We start from the raw sequence: 26,510 nt of genomic DNA, 5'->3' as shown, positions 1-26,510 counted from the left end.
TCTGCCACTTAGTGTGTATGTTTTTAGTCAAACTATTTTATCTCTCTAAACTTCAGTTTTCTAGGGAATCTTCCTACACTGTTGGTGGGAATGTAAGTTGGTGCAGCCACTATGAAAAACAGTATGGAGGTTCCTCAGAAAACTAAAAATAGAATTACCATATGATCCAGCAATCCCATTCCTGGGCATACACCCAGACAAAACTATAATTCAAAAAGATACATGCACTCTTTTGTTCATAGCAGCACTATTCACGATAGCAAAGACATGGAAACAATCTAAATGTTCATCGACAGATGAATGGATAAAGTAGATGTGGTACATGTCTACAATGGAATACTACTCAGCCATAAAAACGATTGAAATAATGTCATTTGCAGCAACATGGATGCAACTAAAGGTGATCATACTAAGTGAAGTAACTCAGAAAGAGAAAGGCAAATACCATATGATATCACTTATATGTGGAACCCAAAATATGACACAAATGAACCTGTCTACAAAACAGAACCAGACTTATGGACATAGAGAACAGACCAGTGGTTGCCAAGGGGGATGGGGTTGGGAGAGGGTTGGATTGGGAGTTTGGGATTAGCAGGTGCAAACTGGTATATATAGAATGGATAAACAACAAGATCCTACTATATAGCACAGGGAACTATATTCAACATTCTATGATAAACCATAATGGAAAAAAATATGAAAAAAGAATGTATATATATATATATATATGTATGTATAACTGAGTCACTTGGCTGTACAGCAGAAATTAACAAAACATTGTAAATCAGCTATACTTCAATTTAAAAAAATAAACTTCAGTTTTCTCAGTTGTAAAGTAAGTATAACAACTACCTCACAAGGTTATAGATGTACTAGACTCTACCAAGATTATATATTTTCAGTTATTAGAATAATTACTGGTACATGGTAAGTAGTTAAAATAGCAGCTGATATCATTATCTGTAGGCAATAATATTTATGATTTAAGTCAGGGCTTTAGACAGACCTGGATTTCAAGATTAGTTCCATGTTACCTTGGAGAAGTTACATCTGTGAAATGGGGATGACAATTCTTCAGACTACTGTTAAGGGTTTGGAATGAAATAGTACAGTTACACATTTAGCTCATTTGTTGGCATCTACCCTGCCTGGTATTCTCTGAGCTTCCTGGCTCTGTGGTTTAGTGTCTGACATTAATTTGGGGGAAACCCTCACTCATTATTGTTTCAAATACTTCCGTTTCTTTCTCTTTTCCTTCTTCTGGAATTCCTATTATCCATATGTTTTCATAGTTGTTTCACAGTTTTTGGATGTTGTGTTTTTCTCTTTGCTTTTCAGTTTTGGGGTTTCTATTGAGATATCCTCAAGCTCAAATTCTTTCCTCAGCTATGTACATGTACTAATAATCCTTTTAAAGACAGTCTTCATGTCTCTTACAGTGTTTTTGATCTCTAGTATATCTCTTTGGTTCTTTCTTAGAATTTCCATCTCTCTGCTTACATTGCACATCTGTTCTTGTATGCTGTCCACTTTTTCCACTAGGGCCCTTAGCATGTTAATGATAGTTTTTAAAAATTCTTATCTGATAATTCTAACATCCCTGCTATATCTGAGACTGGTTTTGATACTTGCTCTGTCTCTTCAAACTGTGTTTTTTGCCATTTGGTATGTCTTGTAATTGTTTTTCTTGATAGCTGAATGTGATGTACTGGGTAAAAGGAACTGCTGTAAATAGCCCTTCTGTGATGTGGTGGTAAGTGTGAGGGAGGGGAAGTGTTCTATAGGCCTGTGACTAGGTCTCAGTCTTCAGTGAGCCTGTGAACTTCAGTCTCCCCGATTCTCAGTCTCAGCCTCCTCCCCACCCCCAGCTTTGGCGGGACAGGATGACTAGAGGGGCCTGAAGTTGGGTATTTCCCTTCCCCAGGTCAGTTAGGCTCTGATAAAACACCAAAAGATTAGGCTTTGGTTAAATAGTTTCTTCAGAGGGCAGGCCTGGTTCAGAAGAACCGAGTGTTCGGGGATATTTCAGAATGCTTCCTCTCCCCTCTCCCTGCAGGAAGCACAACGGGACTTTTCTCAGGTGTTCACTATGAGAACCCGATGGAGCTCCTGGAGGTAAAATTCACAAAAGTGTGGAAACTCCCCCCGCCCATGACGGGGTCCCCCTGGAGTTTACAGCTCTTGGACTTGTCCATACTGAGCCTCTAGCAATTTATCAGTTTTGGTTCAGGTTTCCTTACCCTGGCCCTAGTTCCCACGGTGGTTTGTGCTTGTGGGTCTCTGCTCTGGTAAGTTGGGATTCTCTGTAGCTGCCTGTCAGTCTCTTCGAATTTGGCACAGAAGTTTGCCCCGTGACCTTACTTCTCTGACAAATTTAAAGAGTTGTTGATTTTTCAGTTTGTTCTGCTTTTTTACTTTTTAGGACAGAGTGGCAACTTCTAACCTCTCACATGTTAGACTGGAAACCGAAAGTCTAGCCCACTTCTTCATGTCAGTATGTCCTCACCCAACACTGATACAAGCTCTTATTTGATTTGTATTATGTTGGACCCATAACTGAAGCACAGAGTTTTTATGCTGACATTAATCTTTTGTATCAGATGACTTCTTTGATCAATATTCTAATGTATTTACAATGTAAAACCACTAAGAATCTTATAGGAGTCATACATTGTAAATTTGAGACTCTACAGTTTATTATTATGATTCAATAAATGAACTCAAGTTAAGCAAATGTCAACTATTACTTAGTTGAAGAGGCCACTATATGAAATAAATACAGAGCAGAGTAAGCAGTGAAAACTGGTACTTGGTTGGCTATGGTATTGTAAAGTCTTCTGGTAAAATCTGTGGTAAAGATACATGGAAATATACTAATTACGTACATTCCCTTGGTTTATTATTCATACCACTCTCACTTCTATATCTTATAACTACAAAATAAATGACCTGTTTATCAGAAAAATCTACAATAAGTGCGTGGAGGTGGGAGGAGTATGGGGGTTAAGGCTGGATGGAGTTGTCGCCACATGATATTATAGTAATCACCTGTGAAAATCTCTCCATGGATAAGTACCTTAGGGCAAATGATAAAAATGCTAATGCCAGCATCACATTTTTTTTTCTTGGATGTGTTACACTGACATTTTAGCTGTAAGGTTGTGAAGCACCCATGTTAGGTGGTGCTTCAAGTATCAGAAAGTTCTTAGCATGTTACCTTACACAAAAACTGGTTCTTCAGTAGAGACTCCAAGAGCCAGTAGGCAGGTAGAAATTAAAGATGAAAATTCTACCACTTGTTATTTCTATATCCATCAAATAACAATAGTATATTCTTGTAGGTGCCCCTGAAATTAGTGACCACCCAAGTTACAATTTAAAATAGGATATTGCCATTCATCTGTCGATGGACATTTAGGTTGCTTGCATGTCTTGGGTATTGTAAATAGTGCTGCAATGAACATTGGGGTGCATGTATCTTTTTGAATTATAATTTTCTACAAATATATGCCCAAATGGAATATTACTTAGCCATAAAAAAGAATGAAATAATACCATTTGCAGCAACATGAATGGCCCTAGAGATTTTCATACTAAGTGAAGTAAGCCAAACAGAGAAAGACAAATATCATATGATATCACTTATATGTGGAATTAAAAAAAATACAAATGAACTTATTTTATAAAACAGAAATAGACCCACAAACATAAAAAACAAACTTATAGTTACCAAAGGGAAAGATGGGGGTGGGATAAATTAGGAGGTTGGGATTAACATATACACATTACTGTATATAAAATATATTAACAACAAGGACCTACTGTATAGCACAGGGAACTCTTCTCTCTCTCTCTCTCCATATATATATATATATATATATAATTGACTGTGCTGTACACCTGAAATTAACACCATATTGTAAATCAACTATACTTCAGTAAAAGAAAAAAAAAGATAAGATATTTCTCTAGGTGTCAAGGACATCATTGTTTCCCACTGTCCATTGGGAAACAATGATATCACACATATTATGAAGTGCAAAATGGGAAACAACTACCCTGGTGATGCAGTGGTTAAGAATCCGCCTGCCAACACCGGGGACATGGGTTCAAGCCCTGGTCCAGGAAGATTCCACATGCCACGGAGCAACTAAGCCCGTGTGCCACAACTACTTGAGCCTGCACTCTAGAGCCTGTGAGTCACAACTACTGAGCCTGCGTGCCACAACTACTGAAGCCCACGTGCCTAGAGACTGTGCTCCATAACAAGAGAAGTCACCACAATGAGAAGCCCGCACACTGCTACTAAAAGTAGCCCCTGCTCGAGGTAACTAGAGAAAAGCCCGCCCGCAGCAACGAAGACCCAATGCAGCCAAAAATAAATAAATAAATTTATTTTTAAAAAAAACAAAAACTTCCTTCATTCTATCACACTTTACCATACAACTTATGTACCAAGAGGGCTTAGGGTGGCCACTAATGGAGAATTGCTTTGCTTGGGAGAAAAGTAGGAGAGATCATGGGCTCCATATAGAGTAGGTCAGAATGGTATCACTGCTGGAAGGATCCAGCAGAACGGTGCTGGGGTTGCAGCAGAACAAACCTGTGGTGACCTCTGATGTGGAACAACTGTGCTTATGTGGTACCTTGGGAGCAAAAGTGTGGTATGGGTAGAAACCAACATGGTGCACTACGTGGTAGAGCACATGATAGACTCCATGATAGACACAGGAAGGGAAACTGTTGTGCCTACAAAAAGAGTGTGGATGGCTGCATTTCCTCGCTGAGCATTGTGGTGTACCTGGTCGAACATGTGGATACCAAGAGAGTAAAGCCCATAGGACTGTCAGAAATACCTGGAGAGGACTTTGCCAGAGTTGGAGTTCCTGCGTGAGGAGGAATGCACCAGAGCTAGGTCATCTGTATGACACCTATGGGGCAATTTATAAATCAGAAATTATTTTTATTATTGTATCTCTATAGCATCAGGACTAAAGTGAAATCAGAATTTCACTTTGGTCCTGACATGATATTGAAAATCTTCATAACTTCTTGGATAAAGATATTTCTTTCATTCTTCCATGCATTTGCTGGGATACCTTTGGAATGCAAGTTGATAATTGATGTAATTCCTACTTGATTGTGCTTTTCTAAGTGGAGCCACCATACTTCGCTATCAGAATCACCTGTGTTATAAATGTGGCCTTATCTGAGACCAATTCTATCAAAGTGTGGGCTTACTTTTTTGCCTTTTCCTCAAGATTCATTTTTATGAATACTAAGCTTTGAGAATACTGCCTTATTTTCTCAGTGAGTAGAAGGCCAAACTCCTTGGTGGGAGTGGTAGGCAAGGGTCAAGTAGAGGTCTTACAAAGAGTAGTAAAGAGTTGCAATGTCTTCTGTAGGGAATGGTGGAAGAAATCTCCAGGGATACATAAAAATATTGCTGAGCAGCCCTGGTGCCCAGCTGAAACTACAGACTTTAAATTTGTGGTGATAATAATCTTCATAATTGTCCACAGAGAGTCCTCGAAGCTATCAGGAATTGATTGAGGGTATGGTGTGGTAACCTTGTGGTAAATAGAAGTGCTGATATAAAAGAAAACACAGAAAATGATACAATAGGTTCTACCAGTGGCATGACTGTAAGAGGTGCTAAAATGATTAAAGAAGACAATTTACATCATACAAATAAACTTTATTTAAGACTTCATGAAGTGGACAGTCTCCTTTCAGAGAACTACAAAATGGGGCAGAAGGCAAGAAACTTTCATAAGATAAAGAAAAAGAACAAGGATGAGACAAATAGAAAATATCTGATTGGCTGGGGTCACATAGTCACTCTTGTTGGGGGTGAGAAGGCCCAGAGCTGGCTTGGCCTTTGGGGACTGGCTGACTGGACACACTGCCTTTCTGGTCAAGCAGAGCATTTACAGGGACATGAATGTTTGCTGATGTGGCACCCTGGAAAGGAGCTTTGTTTCAATAGAGGCACAGCGTTGTGGTGAAAGGGGCCATGACACTCAGAGCTCTGGTTGACCTCTAGGTCAACTGCTTGCTCACCACTCTGTGCTCAGGTCCACACTGTGATTCTAAAGTAGCAGGGGAAATGCAGCTCTCGGACATCGTGGAACTGGTGGAACCAGGGAAAGTGAAAGTGCTGGGGCCTGAGGAATATTTTGAGCAGTTCCTGTTTCCAGTCATCAGCAAGATACAGGAGACTATTGTGTCTTGCACCGGAGTGCACAGGAGAGCATATAGGCAGAATAGGAGCAAGTTGTAGGAGATGGACACTATATTCATCCAAACAAAAACCCAGGTGGAAGCCTTGGAGAAAAGCACTCTGAGTCATCTTCAGAATCCAGATGATGGAGTTGAGGGCAGAGTGACCAAAAGGTGTGAGAAGGTGGAGGAGAAGGAGAAGGAAACTGCAAAGATAGCAGAGATAGATGTTGGCTGACCTAGTCCAGTGGATAAAGAAAAGCAATTGTCTTGAAAGAGAGTCAGCCGTTTATAGCTAATGGATTCTGGTCAAGCAATGGAGACTGGCTGACAACCTAAAGAAGCTGAAGCAAGAGAGTCTTTTGTTTTCTCTTTTTCTCTCTGTTTATACGCTGTCCTCACTTACACTAAGGTTCTGCTATGGTCTGTAGTTAATGACCTCAATATGAGTTGTAACTGTCAAAAATTTTTGTTTGGGGAAGTAACTTTTATTTGGGAAATGCCCTTACATATGAGAATTAGTGCCTAAGGCTCTTGCAGTGGTAAGAGAAGCTGCAAGCTTCTTGTAAGGAACCTTGCAATCACATCTGTTCCTGGGCTTTGGGTTATTTCTAAATTTTGAGGTACTTTGCTCTTTCTTGTGTGACCAGATAGCTCCCTGGAATGTTGGGTCTGTGTGTGTGGCTCATGAGACTCACAGCTGGAGTTCTCTAGCTCTGGAGGTGCCAAAGGAGCTGCATTATTATTGGAAGATGGTTTCATGCAGCAACTGCTAAAGAAGCTGAACAGGGGACCAGACTCCAACTGGGAGTGTGAATGGGGCTGACTTGGCTAAGATTGATGAATCAGAAGAAGGGGTGGAGGATGGTATTGTCTGTATTTGGGGACTTTAGTTTCTGTGTGAGACCAAAGAAGGAAAGATGTATTTTGTTGAAAATTTAAATTTTGTGTGACACACTATCTGATGTAATCTGTCTGGCCAGTTTGTTTGGATAGCCTAACTCAGCTTTTTTGACAAGGAAACTAGAATAGGAGATGAGATCTTGGTATTCTGTAGAAGTTGATGTTATACCCTGATACATTTCAGGGGATTCTGGGCATAAAATGAAAGAGATATTTGCAAAGGCCCTTGAGGGGCTGGAGAAGGAAAGTGAGAACTATCTGCAAAGGACCCTAACCTGGACAGGGAACAGGTATCTTCAGGGTTCCATAAATTGTCCGGCTATAAGTTCATTTGAGTAGCAGATCTGACAGTTATTTGAGATCAAAACTTTATGATGAGGAAAAAAATTATTATATTAATAAAATTATTTATTTGATTGAAAATAAAAGGATACAAAAATTACTGAAAGTCTAATTGGGGAGGGAAAACAAGCATATGCGAATAAGGGTATATGAATGGCATTGATGATGACACAAGACAACATCGAGTTAAGAGATAAATTGAATGGCAGTGCATAAATTCACAAATAAGAAACCAGGGACTAGAGTAGTTGATAAAAGAGGTGGAATTTGACCAATGGCTTTGAAAATATGGTAGGATTTGAAGGAGGAGATCATTCAAGTCAAGAGAAGGTATCATATAAACAGTTTTTACTACCCTATGTGTATATGTCAATACCATGTCAAGCATGGTGAAGAATTAATATAGGAACAAGATACCTTATTAACCCTCAAAGAGATGGCAGTCTAACAAGTAGAGCCAAGACTGATCATGGCTGTTTCTTGGAGTGATGTAAAGATACAACGAAAGTAAACTTTAAGATGTGCCATGGAAAATAATGTTGGGTAAGGTAAAGGTTGTGCCCAAGTCCAATTTATTGGGTTGCACACAAAAGATCAAGCTGGTACATGTATGATCTGAGTTAAAAAATGGTTTCCTTAGTTTTAAGAATTCAATAACAGGGTTATACTTAACAAGCATGGAAAGAATAGCCAGTAATTGAAGGAGTCTTAAAAAACGGTGGCCTGTAAACTTCAAGACACATACCACTTCCAGGTGTGAGTGTCTGTCTTTGGTTCCAATCTTTTAAAAACACTTCTAAGTCAATGAGATCTCTGTTGTGCTTTGAAGCATAAATAAGACATATCTGTACATATCCGAGTTATTTATACTTTTATACTGATGCCCTTGAAAGACTTATAGTGAAAGAAAAACTGCCACATAAGCCCCACTACACCCTTTTACAAGGTATATGTGTATTACTGAGAACTTGAGAGCCAGGTTTAGATTTGCCAGACAATCTTCCTGAGCAGTAACATGTTGAAAGTGACATTTTAGAAACTGCATTAAGCAAAATAAAATATACAATATTAACATAAAAGCAGGTTACCTGAGAGGAATAATAAAAATTCCTTTAGCAAATAGTAGATCCTGAGAAGATGCAACAGAATAGCACTTTTTGATTGGAGGAAGGGAAGAGAGGAAAGTAGGGAAAAATTAAAGCCAGTCCTGCCAATGAAAGCATCCAAGGAACCATATGTAGACACAGAATCTGTGGGAGGGGACACTCCAGGACAAACAGAGGCTTCCCTGTTTGGCTTGGAGCTGACCCTGAGCACCAGTGAAATTTAAAAGGTGGTATGCAAGGCAAAAATAGTGCACAGAAAAAAAAAAAAAAAACCATGGGGGGAAAAAAAAAGAAAAAAGAAAAGGGAAGGGAAGGAATAGGAAGGGGGCACTGAAAATCCCTGAATGACGAGGCTATATGGGAGACCAGCACAGTGCCTGGAAGTGTAAAAGAGCCCAAGATTTCCTGTGCATCCACAATCACTGCTTCTGTGGTTGGGCACCAGATAAAGAATGTGGCTTGAATTTTCACATATGTGAAAAAATACATATACTTAAACACTAGAATCACTCTCAGTGCATCAAGGTGCTATGACACATCAGTGAAGAAAGAATGACTGAGGGGGGTAAATTGTTTACACAAAGAAAAGAAAAAATCCAATGTGCACCTCTTGTCCTAGACTCAATTCAGGTCATATGCCTGTTGATGGGAATGATAGAACCTGCTGCACTATTTAAATTGGTATTTCTCAATTTTTTGAGAGGATTAAGTACACAGTTAATATCTCAAAAATTCTATGCACTTATTTTACAGTGCTACAGTATCAATATACTTAAATTTGCATTGTTCTTATGTTGATTCTTAACCTCCTCCCATTAAAACTTCTTAATGTAAGTTTTAAAAAATTATATAAATTTCAGATGTACAGCATTATAATTCAACATGTGTATACACTACACAGTGATCACCACTACAAGTCTTGTTACCATCCATCACCATAGTTTACCCCCTTCACCCATTTCACTAACCCTCCAACCCCCTTCTTCTCTGGAAACCACAATTCTGATATCTGTATCTATGAGTTTGTTTTGGGTTTATTTTATTTGTTCCTTTGTTTTGTTTTTTGAGATTAGACATATGAATGAAATCATGTGGTATTTGTCTTTCTCTGCCTGAACTATTTCACTTAGTGTAATACCTTAAAGGTCCATCCATGTTGTCACAAATGGCAGGATTTCATTCCTTTTTTATGGCTGAGTAATATTTCATTGTGTACATATATACCACATCTTCTTTATCCATTCATCCATCAATAGACACTTATGCTGTTTCTATGCTGCAATAAACATAGGGGTGCATCTATCTTTTCAATTTCGTGTTTTTGTGTTCTTTGGATAAATATCAAGAAGTGGAAATATGGTAGTTCTGTTCTTAATTTTCTGAGGAACCTCCATACTATTTTCCATAATGGCTGCACCAATTTACACTCCCACAACAATTAGGGTTCTCTTTTCTCCATATCCTCTCTAACATTTGTTATTTCTTCTCTTTTCAATAATAGCCATTCTGACGGGTGTGAGGTAATATCTCATTGTCATTTTGATTTGCATTTCCCTAAAAATGTTGAACATCTTTTCATGTGCCTGTTAGCCATCTCTATGTCTTCTTTGTAAAACTGTCTGTTCAGATTCTCTGCCCATTATTTTTTTTTTTTTTTTTAAAGAGAAGAAAGATATTCGCCATGTATTTCTTCTTTAGGTCTTTTTTTTTTTTTAACTTATTTTTATATTTATTTTTGGCTGTGTTGGGTCTTTGTTTCTGTGCGAGGGCTTTCTCTAGTTGCGGCAAGCGGGGGCCACTCTTCATTGCGGTGAGCAGGCCTATCACTATCACGGCCTCTCTTGTTGTGGAGCATAGGCTCCAGAAGCGCAGGCTCAGTAGTTGTGGCTCACGGGCCCAGTTGCTCCGTGTCATGTGGGATCTTCCCAGACCAGGGCTCGAACCCGTGTCCCCTGCATTGGCAGGCAGATTCTCACCACTGCGCCACCAGGGAAGCCCTCTGCCCATTTTTTAAATCATTTGTTTGTTTGTTATTGAGTTGTATGAGTTTTTTAAATGTATGTTAGATATTAACCCTTTATCAGATACATGATTTACAAATATCTTCTCCAATTCAGTAGGTTGCCTTTTCATTTTGATGATGCTTTCCTTCACTTTGCAGAAGTTTTTTAGTTTATATAGTCTCATTTGTTTATTTTTGCTTTTGTTTCCTTTGCCTTTGGGTCAGATCCACAAAATCATAACTAAGAATGATGTCAGGGAGGTTACTGCCTATGTTTTTGTCTAGGATTATTATGGTTTCAGGTCTTACATTCAAGTCTTTAATCTATTTTTAGTTCAATTTTGTGTATGATGTAAGATAGTGGTCTAGTTTCTTTTTTTTTTTGCATGTGGCTGTCCAGTTTCATCAACATTGTTTATTGAATACACTATCCTTTCACCATTGTATGTTCTTTGCTCCTTTGTCATAAATTAATTGTCCATATTTATGTGGGTTTATTTCTAGGCTCTCAATTCTGTTTCATTTATCTGTGTGTCTGTCTTTATGGCCATACTATACTCTTTTGATTAGCTATGTAGTATAGTTTGAAATCAGAGAGCATGACACCTCCAGCTTTGCTCTTTTTTTTCAAGATTGTTTTGGCTATTTGAAATCTTTTGAGGTTCCATACAGTTTTTAGTATTATTTGTTTCAGTTCTGTAAAGTATGCCATTGGAATTTTGATAGAGATTGCACTGAATCTGTATATTGCTATGAGTTGTATGGACATTTTAATAATATTAATTGTTCGAATCCATGGACATGGAATATCTTTCCATTTGTTTGTGTCTTCAATTTCTTTCATCAGTGTTTAATAGTTTTCAATATACAGGTCTTTCACCTTGGTTAAATTTATCCCTAGATTTTTTTTTTTTAATTAATTTTGTAAGTGAAATAGGGAGCATTTTCTTTTTTCTTTTTTAAATTTTATTTATTTACTTTATTTATGGCTGTTTTGGGTGTTCGTTTCTGTGCAAGGGCTTTCTCTAGTTGTGGCAGACGGGGGCCACTCTTCATCACGGTGCGTGGGCCTCTCACTATCGCGGCCTCTCTTGTTGCGGAGCACAGGCTCCAGATGCGCAGGCTCAGTAATTGTGGCTCACGGGCCTAGTTGCTCTGTGGCATGTGGGATCTTCCCAGACCAGGGCTTGAACCCGTGTCCCCTGCATTGGCAGGCAGATTCTCAACCACTGCACCACCCGGGAAGCCCATTCCTAGATATTTTATTCTTTTTGATGCAATTGTAAACAGGATTTTTTTTCTAATTTCTCTTTCTGATAGTTTGTTATTAGTGTACAGAAATGCCACACATTTCTGTATATTAATTTAGTATCCTGCAACTTTTCTGAATTCATTTATTAGTTCTCACTGTTTTTTGGTGGAATCTTTTGGGTTTTCTATATACAGCATCATATCATCTGCAAATATGATAGTTTTACTTCTTCCTTTTTTGGTTTGGATGTCTTTTATTTCTTTTTCTTGCCTAATTGCTATGGCTAGGACAACAATAATATGTTGAATAACAGTGGTGATCATGAGCATTCTTGTGTTATTCCTGTTCTTCAAGGAAAAGCTTTCAACGTTTTACCAGTGAGTATGATGTTAGCTGTGGGTTTGTCGTATATGGCTTTTATTATGTTGAGTTATGTTACCTCTATACCTACTTTCTTAAGAGTTTTTTTTTTAATCATAAATGGGTGCTGAATTTTGTCAAATGCTTTTTCCACATCTATTGAAATGATCAAATGATTTCTATTCTTCATTTGTTAATGTGATTCTTCACATTAATTAATTTGTGGCTATCGATTCATTGAATCATCCTTGCATTCCTGGAATAAATCCCACTTGGTTGTGGTATATGATTATTTTAATACAATGTTGGATTCAGTTTGCTAATACTTTGTTGAGGATTTTTGCATCTACATTCATCAAGGGATTTGGTCTGGATTTGTGTGTGTGTGTGTGTGTGTGTGTGTGTGTGTGTGTGGTGTCCTTGACTGGTTTTGATATCAGAGTAATGCTGGCTTTGTAAAACAAGTTTGGAAGTGTTCCCAACTCTTCAATTTTTTGATAGAGCTTGAGAAGGATAGGTATTAAATCTTCTTGAATATTTGGTAGAGTTCATCTGTGCAGCCATCTGGTCCTGGACTTTTGTTTGTTGGGAACTTTTTGATTACTGCTTCAATCTCCTTGCTAGTAATTTGCCTATTCAGATTTATTCATAATTCAGCCTTGAGAGATTGTATGTTTCTAGGAATTTATCCATTTCTTCCAGATTGCCCATTTTTGGTTATATATTTGTTTAGAATAGTCTCAACTGATACTGTGGTATCAGTTGTAACTTATCTTTCATTTCTGAATTCACTTATTTGAGTGCTCTCTCTTTTTTTCTTGGTTAGTCTAGTTAAAGATTTGTTGATTTTGTTTATCTTTAAAAAAAATCTCTTAGTTTCATTGATTGTTTCTATTTTTTGTCTTTATTTCATTTTTTTCTGCATTGACCTTTATTATTTCCTTCCTTCCACTAATTTCCTTCCTTCTACCTGTTTATTCTTCTTTTACTAGTTCCTTTAGGTGTAAAGTTAAATTGTTTATTTGGGATTTTTCTTGTTCTGGAAGTAGGCCTTCATCTCTATGAATTTCCCTCTTAGAACCACTTTTGCTGGTGGTTTTCCATAGATTTTAGTATGTCATATTTCTTCTTTGATTTCCTAATAATTCATTGTTTGTTTGGTAGCATGTTGTTTAATCTTTACATTTTTGTGGGTTTTTCAGTTTCTTTCTTGTAGTTGATTTCCAGTTTTATGCCATTGTGGTCAGAGAAGATGCTGTGATAATATTTCAGTCTTCTTGAATTTATCAAGACTTGTTTTGTGGCCTAGCATATGATCTATCCTGGAGATTGTTCCATGTGCACTTGAAAAGAATGTGTATGCTGCTGCTCTTGGATAGAATGTTCTGTGTATATCTATTAAGTTCATCTGGTCTAATGTGTCATTTAAGTCCAATATTTCTTTATTGATATTCTGTCTGGATGATCTATCCATTGTTGTGAGGTGTTAAAATCCCCTAGTATTATTGTATTGCTTAAATTTCTCACTTTAAGTCCATTATTATTTGTTTTATATATTTTGGCGCTTCTCTGTAGGGTATATATACATTTATAAATGTTATATCTTCTTACTGGATTGATCCTGCTATCATTATGTAATGCCTTTCTTTGTCTTTTATTACAGTCTTTGTTTTAAAGTCTATTTTGTCTGATATGGCTATAGCTACTCCACTTTCTTTTCATTTCAATTTACATGGAATATCTTTTTCTGCTCCTTCATTTTCCATCTGTGTGTCCTTTCTTCTGAAATGAGTCTTTCATAGGTAGTGTATAGATGGGTCTTTTTTTTTTTTTATCCATTCAGCCACTCTATATCTTTTGATTGGATCATTAGGTCTATTTGTATTTAAAGTAATTATTGATAGGTATGTACTATTGCCATTTTGTTAATTGTTTTCTGGCTATTTTTATAGGTTTTTTTGTTGTTCTTCTTCTTATCTTTCTCTTTTCCCTTGTGTTTTGGTAGTTTTCTTTAGTGTTTTGTTTAGATTTCTTTCTCATTTTCTTTTGTGTATTCACTATTATTTTTTTTTTCCTGTGGTTATTTTGAGGCTCACATAGAACATTCAATGTAAGTAGTACCCTGTTTTAAGTTGGTAGCTATTTAAATCTGAACACATTCCAAATCTTTATCTTTTACTTCCCCACCCCCATTTTCTATTTTTGATGACACATTTTACATCTTTTTATTTTATGTACTCCTTAACTAATTATTGTAATTTTAATTCTCTACCTTTGTCTTTTACCCTTCATACTTGCTTTACGAGTGATTGATCCACTACCCCTATTATATATTTACCTTTTCCAATGAGATTTTTACTTTTGTATGTTTTCTTATTATTAATTAGTGCCATTTCTTTTCAACTTAAGGAAGTCCCTTTAATATTTGTTGCAGGGCTGGTTTACTGGTGATGGACCTTAGCTTTTGCTTATCTGGAAACTATTGATGTTTCCTTCAATTTTGAATGCTAACCTTGCTGGATAGAGATTTATTGGTTGGAAAAAAAATATTTTTCAGCTCTTTGAATATGTCATGCCTTTCCCTTCAGGCCTGTAAAATTTCTGCTGAAAAGTCTGCTAATAGACTTATGGGGGCTTATTTTGCATGTAACAAGTTGTTTTTCTCTTGCTACTTTTAGGATTCTTTCTTTATCCTTAACTTTTACCATTTTAATTGTAATGTGTTTTGGTGTATGTCTCTTTGGGTTCATCTTACTTGTAAATCTCTGAGCTTCTTGGACCTTGATGTCTCTTTTCTTACTCAGATTAGGGACGTTTTCAGGCACTGTTTCTTTAAAGAATTTTTCTGGCTCTTTCTCTCTCTCTTCTCCTTCTGGAACCCCGATAGTGTGAAAGTTATTCCATTTGATGTTTTCCTAAAGGTATATTAAGGTATATTTACTTTTTAAAATTCCTTTTCTTTCTTTCTTTTTTTTTTTTTTTTCATTTTGCTGCTCAGTCTCGGTTTTCTATTGCTTTGTGTTCCAGGTCAGTGATTTGTTCTTCTACCTTATCCAGTCTGCTGTTGAATCCCTTAAGTGTATTTTTAAGTTCAATTATAACTTATGTTCAGTATTTTACTATATTTTCTGTCTCTGTTGAAGTTCTCACTGTGTTCATCCATTCTTCTCCCAAGTTTGGTGAGCAACTTTATGGCAATTATGCAGAACTCTTTATTAGGTAAATTGCTCATTTCCATTTCGTTTAATTCTTTTTCTGATGTTTTGTCTTGTTCTTTTGATTGGAACATATTTCTCTTTCTCCTCATTTTTTCTAATTCTCTGGGTTTGTTTCTGTGTATTAGGTAGATTAGCCATCTCTCACAGTCTTGAAGGATGGTCTTTTTTAGGAAATGTCCTGTGGGACTCAGAAGCATAATCCCACGTGGCCACCAGAGCTAGGTGTCAAGGGATATCCCTTTCCTGTTGTGGCAGGGCCCAGCTGCTGCTGCTGCAGGGCACTGGTTGGTGGAGCTGGCCTCCCACCAGCTTCGAGGCCCACCTGCTTCTACTGTGCATGCTGGTGGGTGGGGCTATTGCTCAGCTGGCTGTGAGGGCTGGCTGAGGTGCAGGCATGGGCAGAGTTCTCAGTGGGGTACCCCCATTAGCAGTAACAGTTTAGAGGGACAATTCCAAAATGGCATCCACCTGTGCCCTCATTCACAAGATAGTGTGAGATCACAAAAATGGCTCCCACCAGGGTCTCAGTCCCCAGCGAACATCCCAACTGGTGGCTTCCTCTCTGAAAGATGCTTTAAGATTGGTAAGTCAGCCCCCTTTACCTATGGTCCATATGTTTTTTAACCTGGTGTTTTAACACTGGATCTTGAGTTGAGGGAGGCTTTGTACAAGCCCTTTAAGAGGTTTTTTTGTTCCATTTAATTCTATTGTTTTCCTGGACATATTTCCTGTTGGTTTTCAAAGCCAGGTGTTTTGGGGGCTCATCTCTCCTGTGCAGGATCTAGGGTTTGGGGTGCTGGATGTAGAGCTCGATTCCCTCACTTCTCATGGAAAAGATCCGTATTTTATGATCTCTCCTGATTGTGGATCACTGTGGCTGAGTTTTGGATTTTTCCTTGGTGAGACTTTTATCTCTGTCTCTCCTACCTGTCTCAATGTTTTCCTTTTACCCTTTGTCATGGAAGCATTGTTTGTCCAGTTTTAGTCCCTTACTGAGGGAATTACTTGATATGTGGTTGTAGATATGTTGTGTCCATGGGAGGAGGTGGGTTCAGGATCTTCTATGCTGCCATCTTGCTCATATGCCTTAATGGAAGTTGTATATACATGTTTACATAATGTCTATGACAAGAATACCTACAAAATATTATATTCAGATTTAATAAACCTGTACTGAGTGTTTTTTATGTACCAGTGTGCTATGCATTAACATAGAACCTTACATTATTCTGGTATCATTGCTATGAGTAAATGTTTTAAAAATTTTGTTTTATTTTGAAATAATTATAGATTTACAGGAAGTTGCTAAGTATAGTACAGAGAGGCACTATATATTCTCACCCAGTTTTCCTCAGTGGTTACACCTTACATAATTTTAGCAAAATATCAAAGCCAGGAAGTTAACATTGATACAATGTGTATGTATAGTACTATAACATTTTATCAGATGCGTAGATTTGTGTAACTACTGCATTCAAGATACACAACTATTCTAGCACTACAAAGACCTCCGCTGTGCTACTTTTTTATGGTCTTCTACCACTATCCTAACCCCTGTAAATCACTAATCTGTTCTATATCTTTATAATTCTGTAATTTCAAAAATGACATAAATGGAATCAGAATATGCGACCTTTGGAGACTGGAATTTTTCACTCAGCACAGTACCCTGAGGTCCATGCAAGTTGTTTCATTTATCAGTGATTTATCCTCTTTATTATTGGATAGTATCCCATCTTGTGGATGTACCATAGTTTGTTTAGCCATTCACCTATTGCAGAAAATTTTAGTTGTTTCCAGTTTTTGGCTATTACAAATAAAGTTGCTCTGACCATTTGTGTACAGGTTTTTGTGATGTGTGTGTGCATCATAAGAAATCACATTTCAGGGCTTCCCTGGTGGCGCAGTGGTTGAGAATCTGCCTGCTAATGCAGGGGACACGGGTTCGAGCCCTGGTCTGGGAAGATCCCTCATGCCGCGGAGCAACTAGGCCCGTGAGCCACAACTACTGAGCCTGCGCATCTGGAGCCTGTGCTCCGCAACAAGAGAGGCCATGATAGTGAGAGGCCCGCGCACTGCAATGAAGAGTGACCCCCACTTGCCGCAACTAGAGAAAGCCCTAGCACAGAAACGAAGACCCAACACAGCAATCAATCAATCAATAAATCTTAAAAAAAAAAAAAAAAAAAAGTAGAAATCACATTTCAGAGCTGAGACTGAGGGGGTAAATCAATTGTCCAGAGCACTGAACAGGTTTCCAAACCCAGATGTTTTTACTTTACCTCCTGTGCTGTTTTCATGATCCCATATTAATGAGAACAAACTGCAGACAGTGTAGAAAAGTAATGATTATATATTTGATTCCTCCTTGACAAAGTTTTGGTTTCAGAATAATTTCTGCTTAAAGATTTGATTGTTTTTAGCATCATGTCTGCACACTGATTCACTCATTTTTTCACAAAAACTAATGTTTGAGTACCCATTAGGTACCAGGCCTGGTGCTGAGTGTTGAGGCAAGATGCCTGGCCCATGATGGCTTTTACAATACTATGTTTGTAGCATAGAGGTAACTTGATCTTTGTTAGCTAGTATTAACAGTTATAAATTTTATTTTAGAAAATGTTTATTGAGAGTTAATGTGAATGCTAAAATAATATTTAAATGTGTATTCCTAAATTTAAATTCTCTGAAAGATTTGGGTTAATATATGTTGCCTTATCTTAAGAAAGCAATTGCTGAGCATGCATGCACAAATACACAACCTAATTTTGCAAGGCATGCAGTTCAGGACTTTTTCCAAATAGGGGTGAAGTTCAGATGGACTTTTATGTGTAGCTTGTTCACAAATTAATGATTTCTTCTGCTTATTCTGTGTCCCTTTCTCCCAAAAGCATGAAAAATTAATCAACCGTCCACAGAGTACCAAAAGAATTTCTATAGATCCTCTAGGTAAGGAATACTTGCTCTGTCTTCATTATGATGGTGCTATTTTTCTCATATTTTATGTGAATCTTTTGGTAAGAAAGAATAGAGAACTTTGTAATTAACAATAAGGTATTAAATAATCATTTATTATCAGTCTAATAAATGAGTTTTCCTTGATAAGTCATGCATGTATAAACAAAAACATTCTTGAATGTAGATGTAGTTAACATTTTATTAAAATCTACAAGAAATATGAATTCTACTAAGTATTATTGAACTAAGATAACTAGTAATTACTTTGTTTGGTAAATAGACTACTACAGTATGTCCTGAAATGTTGACTATTAGGGTTCAAAACTTAAAATAGGTTTTAAATAGAGGTATATATGGAGGTATGAAACCACATAGGAAACATGTAAAATTTGGTTGTGGTTATTCATAATACAATTACATAACAATGACACATATTTCAGGGTAGAATTTGACACTTTTATTCTATTTTAGCCTTTGAAACAATTCATTTTGTGATGCTAATTGTTACTACTGTGATAATTTATTAGTCTTCAAAAGACATCGGTGAATGCGTTTGACCACTGTGTCAGTCTCACCACTGATGGCTTAACATTTCATTCAGGTGTTATCTTTATGGACTTGTACAGAAAATACACAAGCTTTGCTGAATTATTAGAAGTGAGTAGGATAGAAATAAACCTTAGAGTTACACACTCTTTCAGAGGCAATAAAATTGTTTTCAAAGAGAGAGCAGGTGACAGAGCAAAAACAAAACATAAAATACCAAAGCCCAAACCCCAAAAACCAAAAGAAAAAAAACCCAGTAAAACAACAATAGCAGTAGGTGAAAGCCAAGCAAGTTTATAATGTTGTTAACTATTGAAGAACTTGATGTTTAAATAAAAGCACTCCCACTACTATTGTCAACAACCACAAGAGTATAATGATCTTTCCTAAGTATACCAGGAAGTCCTAAATTAGGACTAGATTTGCCCCTATCCTAGTCTTACTTAATTCGACTATCTGGGGTGGGGGCCTAAACACCATTTTAATGAGCCCTACTGGATCTCAGGGAAGTTAAAATTTGAGAAGCATTTCTAACCCTTTGCAATAGGTGGTTCCCTCAGAAGAAGACCCCAGAAAGGGCAGAGGTTCAAAGCCTCTCAACTGTCCATCTGGGTGGTCCCAAATCTTTCTGCTTCTCAGAGGCCAAACCAGAGATTAAGTTTCCTGTGAACAGTTGGAGGGTTAGATGAGCACAGCCTCCATGAAAGGGTCCTAACACTGAGTGTCCCACGTGTGCCTTGCAGAAGCCCTGTGGGACAACTTGCTCTACTGGCTGGCAGACGAGCTCTCAGAAGAAAACGCCCTGTGTCTCTCCTCATCCCTCCCCCTTCGCCGCAGTACCATTCAGCTCATCAAACTGAAGAACACTGATGATCTCACAGAACAGACCCACGAACTTCTTTGCTTTTGGAAAAGATCACTCCCAAATTCCACGGACAAACTTCGCCTTCTGGCTCGCCATCTCCGCAAGATCGGCAGGAGTGACCTTGCAGAAGAGCTCAAATTCAAGTGGGAAAATAAAGTGTTCACTGAACCTCAGCAGTGGTCTGATGTGGCAGAGTTCAGCCCCGTTGCTCTTTCTTTTGCCCTAGAAAAGGGGTCATAGTTGGTTTGAAGACCGTTTCTGTCAACATTTTACTAGCAGTTTCCAAGTAATGTTGTTTGAAGTGAATCTCTTTGATAGACGTGTTATTGAGACAAGTGAAGAAGCACTAATCAGACAATAAAAAGCATCTGTGGGTTTGAATCCTCGCTCATGGTTCAGTGATATATGTTCTGCAGCCAAACTAAAGAGCATTTGTAATAGAGTTTGCCCTGTGTGTAGTTTAATAGCTGGGGTTGCTTTTTAAGTGTAAAGGAAAGGTATGGTATACAGAATCCCCCCTTTTTTTTTATTGTTATCTACATAAAAGTAAACTAGTTACCCAGGACTCCAAGCAACTGATTCACATTATGTGCATACCGTGGAGCCCACAGTTAACAATACAAAATAAATTGGGCTGCAGACGCCTGATGTTGATGATAGCAAATCACTTTAAGAGAACATCTAAGGTTGAAATAAATTAAAAATAGAAGAACACTTCAGCCATTTACTCCCACAAACTATTAATAAGATTTAGCCTAGAATCGGGAAAACCTCGTATGTTATTATTAGCAAAATGGGGCAGCGCAGAGACCATGGAGCATCAGTGAAAGAACTCAGGGCCTTTTGCACCGACGTAGGAAAACAACCTGCTACTAAATCAGTTTGACAGAAACCTTATTACATAAGCCCTATAGGAGCATTATTGTTTTAAAAAACCACCTGTAAAAAACCAAAAACTAAAAGAAAAAAATAATAATTACGTGGGAGGAACCAAGATGGTGGAGTAGAAGGATGTGCTCCCACTCCCTCTTGCGGGAACACCAGAATCACAACTAGCTGCTGGACAATCATCGACAGGAAGACACTGGAACTCACCAAAAAAAGATACCCCACATCCAAAGACAAAGGAGAAGCCACAATGAGACTGTAGGAAGGGCACAATCAGAGTAAAATCAAATCCCATAACTGGTGGGTGGGTGACTCACAGACTGGCAAACACTTATACCACAGAAGTCCACCCACTGGAGTGAAGGTTCTGAGCCCCACGTCAGGCTTCCCAACCTGGGGGTCTGGTAACGGGAGGAGGGATTCATAGAGAATCAGACTTTGAAGCCTAGTGGGAATTGATTGCAGGACTTCGACAGGACTGGGGGAAACAGAGACCCCACTCTTGGAGGGCGCACACAAAATAGTGTGCGCATCGGGACCCAGGGGAAGGAGCAGGGACCCCGGGGGAGACTGAACCAGACCTACCTGCTAGTGTTGGAAGGTCTCCTGCAGAGGCAGGGGGTGGCTCTGTTTCACCATGTGGACAAGGACACTGGCAGCAGAAGTTCTGGGAAGTACTCCTTGGCGTGAGCCCTCCCAGAGTCTGTCATTAGCCCAACCAAAGAGCCCAGGTAGGCTCCAGTGTTGGGTTGCCTCAGGAAAAACAACCAACAGGGAGGGAACCCAGCCCCACCCATCAACAGTCAAGTGGATTAAAGTTTTACTGAGCTCTGACCACCACAGCAACAGCCAGCTCTACCCACCACCAGAGCCTCCCATCAAGCCTCTTAGATAGCCTCAACCACCAGGGGGCAGACAGCAGAAGCAAGAAAAACTATAATCTTGCAGCCTGTGGAACAAAAACCACATTCACAGAAAGATAGACAAGATGAAAAGGCAGAGGGCTATATACCAGATGAAGGAACAAGATAAAACCCCAGAAAAACAACTAAATGAAGTGGAGATAGGCAACCTTCCAGAAAAAGAATTCAGAATAATGATAGTGAAGATGATCCAGGACCTCGGAATAAGAATGGAGGCAAAGATCGAGAAGATGCAAGAAGTGTTTAACAAAGACCTAGAAGAATTAAAGAACAAACAAACAGAAATGAACAATACAATAACTGAAATGAAAACTACACTAGAAGGAATCAACAGCAAAATAACTGAGGCAGAAGAACGGGTAAGTGACCTGGAAGACAGAATGGTGGAATTCACTGCTGCAGAACAGACTAAAGAAAAAAGAATGAAAAGAAATGAAGACAACCTAAGAGACCTCTGGGACAACATTAAACGCAACAACATTCGCATTATAGGGGTCCCAGAAGGAGAAGAGAGAGAGAAAGGACCAGAGAAAATATTTGAAGAGATTATAGTCGACAACTTCCCTAACATGGGAAAGGAAATAGCCACCCAAGTCCAGGAAGCACAGCGAGTCCCATACAGGATAAACCCAAGGAGAAACACGCCGAGACACACAGTAATCAAATTGGCAAAAATTAAAGACAAAGAAAAATTATTGAAAGCAGCAAGGGAAAAATGACAAAAAACATACAAGGGAACTCCCATAAGGTTAACAGTTGATTTCTCAGCAGAAACTCTACAAGCCAGAAGGGAGTGGCATGATATACTTAAAGTGATGAAAGGGAAGAACCTACAACCAAGATTACTCTACCCGGCAAGGATCTCATTGAGATTTGATGGAGAAATCAAAAGCTTTACAGACAAGCAAAAGCTAAGAGAATTCAGCATCACCAAACCAGCTTTACAGCAAATGCTAAAGGAACTTCTCTAAGTGAGAAACACAAGAGAAGAAAAGGACCTACAAAAACAAACCCAAAACAATTAGGAAAATGGTCATAGGAACATACATATCGACAATTACCTTAAACGTGAATGGATTAAATGCTCTAAACAAAAGACACAGGCTTGTTGAATGGATACAAAAACAAGACCCATATATATGCTATATACAAGAGACTCACTTCAGACCTAGGGACACATATAGACTGAAAGTGAGAGGATGGAAAAAGATATTCCATGCAAATGGAAATCAAAAGAAAGCTGGAGAAGCTATACTCATATCAGATAAAATAGACTTTAAAATAAAGAATGTTACAAGAGACAAGGAAGGACACTACATAATCATCAAGGGATCAATCCAAGAAGAAGATATAACAATTATAAAAATATCTGTACCCAACATAGGAGCACCTCAATACATAAGGCAAATGTTAACAGCTATAAAAGAGGAAATTGACAGTAACACAATAATAGTGAGGGACTTTAACACCTCACTTACACCAATGGACAGATCATCCAAAATGAAAATAAATAAGGAAACAGAAGCTTTAAATGACACAATAGACCAGATAGATTTAATTGATATTTATAGGACATTCCACCCAAAAACAGCAGATTACACTTTCTTCTCAAGTGCGCATGGAACATTCTCCAGGATAGATCACATCTTGGATCACAAATCAAGCTTCAGTAAATTTAAGAAAATTGAAATCATATCAAGCATCTTTTCTGACCACAATGCTATGAGATTAGAAATGAATTACAGGGAAAAAAACGTAAAAAAGACAAACACATGGAGGCTAAACAACACGTTACTAAATAACCAAGAGATCACTGAAGAAATCAAAGAGGAAATAAAAAAATACCTAGAGACAAATGACAATGAAAATACGATGATCCAAAACCTATGGGATGCAGCAAAAGCAGTTCTAAGAGGGAAGTTTATAGCTATGCAAGCCTACCTAAAGAAACAAGAAAAATCTCAAGTAAACAATCTAACCTTACACCTGAAGGAACTAGAGAAAGAAGAACAAACAAAACCCAAATTTAGCAGGAGGAAAGAAATCATAAAGATCAGAGGGGAAATAAATTAAATAGAAACAAAGAAAACAATAGAAAAGATCAATAAAACTAAAAGCTGGTTCTTTGAGAAGATAAACAAAATTGATAAGCCATTAGCCAGACTCATCAAGAAAAGGAGGGAGAGGACTGAAATCAATAAAATTAGAAATGAAAATGGAGAAGTTACAACAGACACCGCAGAAATACAAAGCATCCTAAGAGACTACTACAGGCAACTCTATGCCAATAAAATGGACAACGTGGAAGAAATGGACAAATTCTTAGAAAGGTATAACCTTCCAAGACTGAACCAGGAAGAAATAGAAAATATGAACAGACCAATCACAAGTAATGAAATTGAAACTGGGATTAAAAATCTTCCAACAAACAAAAGTCCAGGACCAGATGGCTTCACAGGTGAATTCTATCAAACATTTAGAGAAGAGCTAACACCCATCCTTCTCAAACTCTTCCAAAGAATTGCAGAGGAAGGAACACTCCCAAACTCATTTTATGAGGCCACCATCACCCTGATACCAAAACCAGACAAAGATACTACAAAAAAAGAAAATTACAGACCAATATCACTGATGAATATAGATGCCAAAATCCTCAACAAAATACTAGCAAACAGAATCCAACAACACATTAAAAGGATCATACACCATGACCAAGTGGGATTTATCCCAGGGATGCAAGGATTCTTCAATATATGCAAATCAATCAATGTGATACACCATATTAACAAATTGAAGAATAAAAACCATATGATCATCTCAATAGATGCAGAAAAAGCTTTTGACAAAATTCAACACCCATTTCTGATAAAAACTCTCCAGAAAGTGGGCATAGAGGGAACCTACCTCAACATAATAAAGGCCATATATGACAAACTCACAGCAAACATCATTCTCAATGGTGAAAAACTGAAATCATTTCCTTTAAGATCAGGAACGAGACAAGGATGTCCACTCTCACCACTATTATTCAACATAGTTTTGGAAGTCCTAACCGTGGCAATCAGAGAAGAAAAAGAAATAAAAGGAATACAAATTGGAAAAGAAGAAGTAAAACTGTCACTGTTTGCAGATGACATGACACTATACATAGAGAATCCTAAGAATGCCACCAGAAAACTTCTAGAGCTAATCAATGAATTTGGTAAAGTTGCAGGATACAAAATTAATGCACAGAAATCTCTTGCATTCCTATACACTAATGATGAAAAATCTGAAAGAGAAATTATGGAAACACTCCCATTTACCACTGCAACAAAAAGATAAAATACCTAGGAATAAACCTACCTAGGGAGACAAAAGACCTGTATGCAGAAAACTATGACACTGATGAAAGAAATTAAAGATGATACCAACAGATGGAGAGATATACCATGTTCTTGGATTGGAAGAATCAATATTGTGAAAATGACTATACTGCCCAAAGCAATCTACTGATTCAATGCAATCCCTATCAAATTACTAATGGCATTTTTTACAGAACTAGAACAAATCATCTTAAAATTTGTATGGAGACACAAAAGACCCCGAATAGCCAAATCAGTCTTGAGGGAAAAAAACGGAGCTGGAGGAATCAGACTCCCTGGCTTAGACTATACTACAAAGCTACAGTAATCAAGACAATATGGTACTGGCACAAAAACAGAAACACACATCAATGGAACAAGATAGAAAGCCCAGAGATAAACCCATGCACCTATGGTCAACTAATCTATGACAAATGAGGCAAAGATATACAATGGAGAAAAGACAGTCTCTTCAATAAGTGGTGCTGGGAAAACTGGACAGCTACATGTAAAAGAATGAAATTAGAACACTCCCTAACACCATACAAAAAAAAAACTCAAAATGGATTCGAGACCTAAATGTAAGACTGGACACTATAAAACTCTTAGAGGAAAACATAGGAAGAACACTCTTTGACATCAATCACAGCAAGATCTTTTTTGATCCACCTCCTAGAGTAATGGAAATAAAAACAAAAATAAACAAATGGGACCTAACGAAACTTCAAAGCTTTTGCACAGCAAAGGAAACCATTAACAAGACGAAAAGACAACCCTCACAATGGGAGAAAATATTTGCAAGTGAATCAAGAGACAAAGGATTAATCTCCAAAATATATAAACAGCTCATTCAGCTCAATATTAAAGAAACAAACAACCCAATCCAAAAATGGGCAGAAGACCTAAATAGACATTTCTCCGAAGAAGACATACAGATGGCCAAGAAGCACATGAAAAGTTGCTCAACATCACTAATTATTAGAGAAATGCAAATCAAAACTACAATGAGGTATCACCTCACACCAGTCAAAATGGGCATCATCAGAAAATCTACAAACAACAAATGCTGGAGACGGTGTGGAGAAAAGGGAACCCTCTTGCACTGTTGGTGGGAATGTAAATTGATACAGCCACTATGGAGAACAGTATGGAGGTTCCTTAAAAAACTAAAAATAGATTTACCATATGACCCAGCAATCCCACTACTGGGCGTATACCCAGAGAAAACCGTAATTCAAAAAGACACATGCACCCCAATGTTCATTGCAGCACTATTTACAATAGCCAGGTCATGGAAGCAACCTAAATGCCCATCAACAGACGAATGGATAAAGAAGAGGTGGTACATATATACAATGGAATATTACTCAGCCATAAAAAGGAACGAAATTGAGTCATTTGTTGAGACGTGGATGTATCTAGAGACTGTCATACAGAGTGAAGTAAGTCAGAAAGAGAAAGACAAATATCGTATATTAACGCACGTATGTGGAACCTAGAAAAATGGTACAGATGAGCCGGTTTGCAGGGCACAAGTTGAGACACAGTTGTAGAGAACTGACATATGGACACCAAGGG

The 26,510-nt window shown here is 37.9% G+C and overlaps 1 protein-coding gene across 1 annotated transcript in view; it reads left to right on the top strand.

Moving 5' to 3' along the window:
- DTHD1 (death domain containing 1) overlaps positions 1-20,017 on the top strand; it is a 79,002-nt gene extending 58,985 nt beyond the window's left edge. Inside the window, exons 9-10 of the mRNA XM_068541992.1 lie at positions 18,300-18,357; positions 19,656-20,017. Coding sequence (XP_068398093.1) covers positions 18,300-18,357; positions 19,656-20,017 — 420 coding nt within the window. The remainder of the gene's footprint in view (positions 1-18,299; positions 18,358-19,655) is intronic.
- Positions 20,018-26,510: the final 6,493 nt, after the last annotated feature.

This window comes from Eschrichtius robustus, chromosome 4 (genome assembly GCF_028021215.1).
Source record: "Eschrichtius robustus isolate mEscRob2 chromosome 4, mEscRob2.pri, whole genome shotgun sequence".
Lineage (NCBI taxonomy): Eukaryota > Metazoa > Chordata > Mammalia > Artiodactyla > Eschrichtiidae > Eschrichtius > Eschrichtius robustus.
The sequence above is the reverse complement of the archived record's forward strand: the minus strand, read 5'-3'. Positions and strand labels throughout refer to the sequence as shown.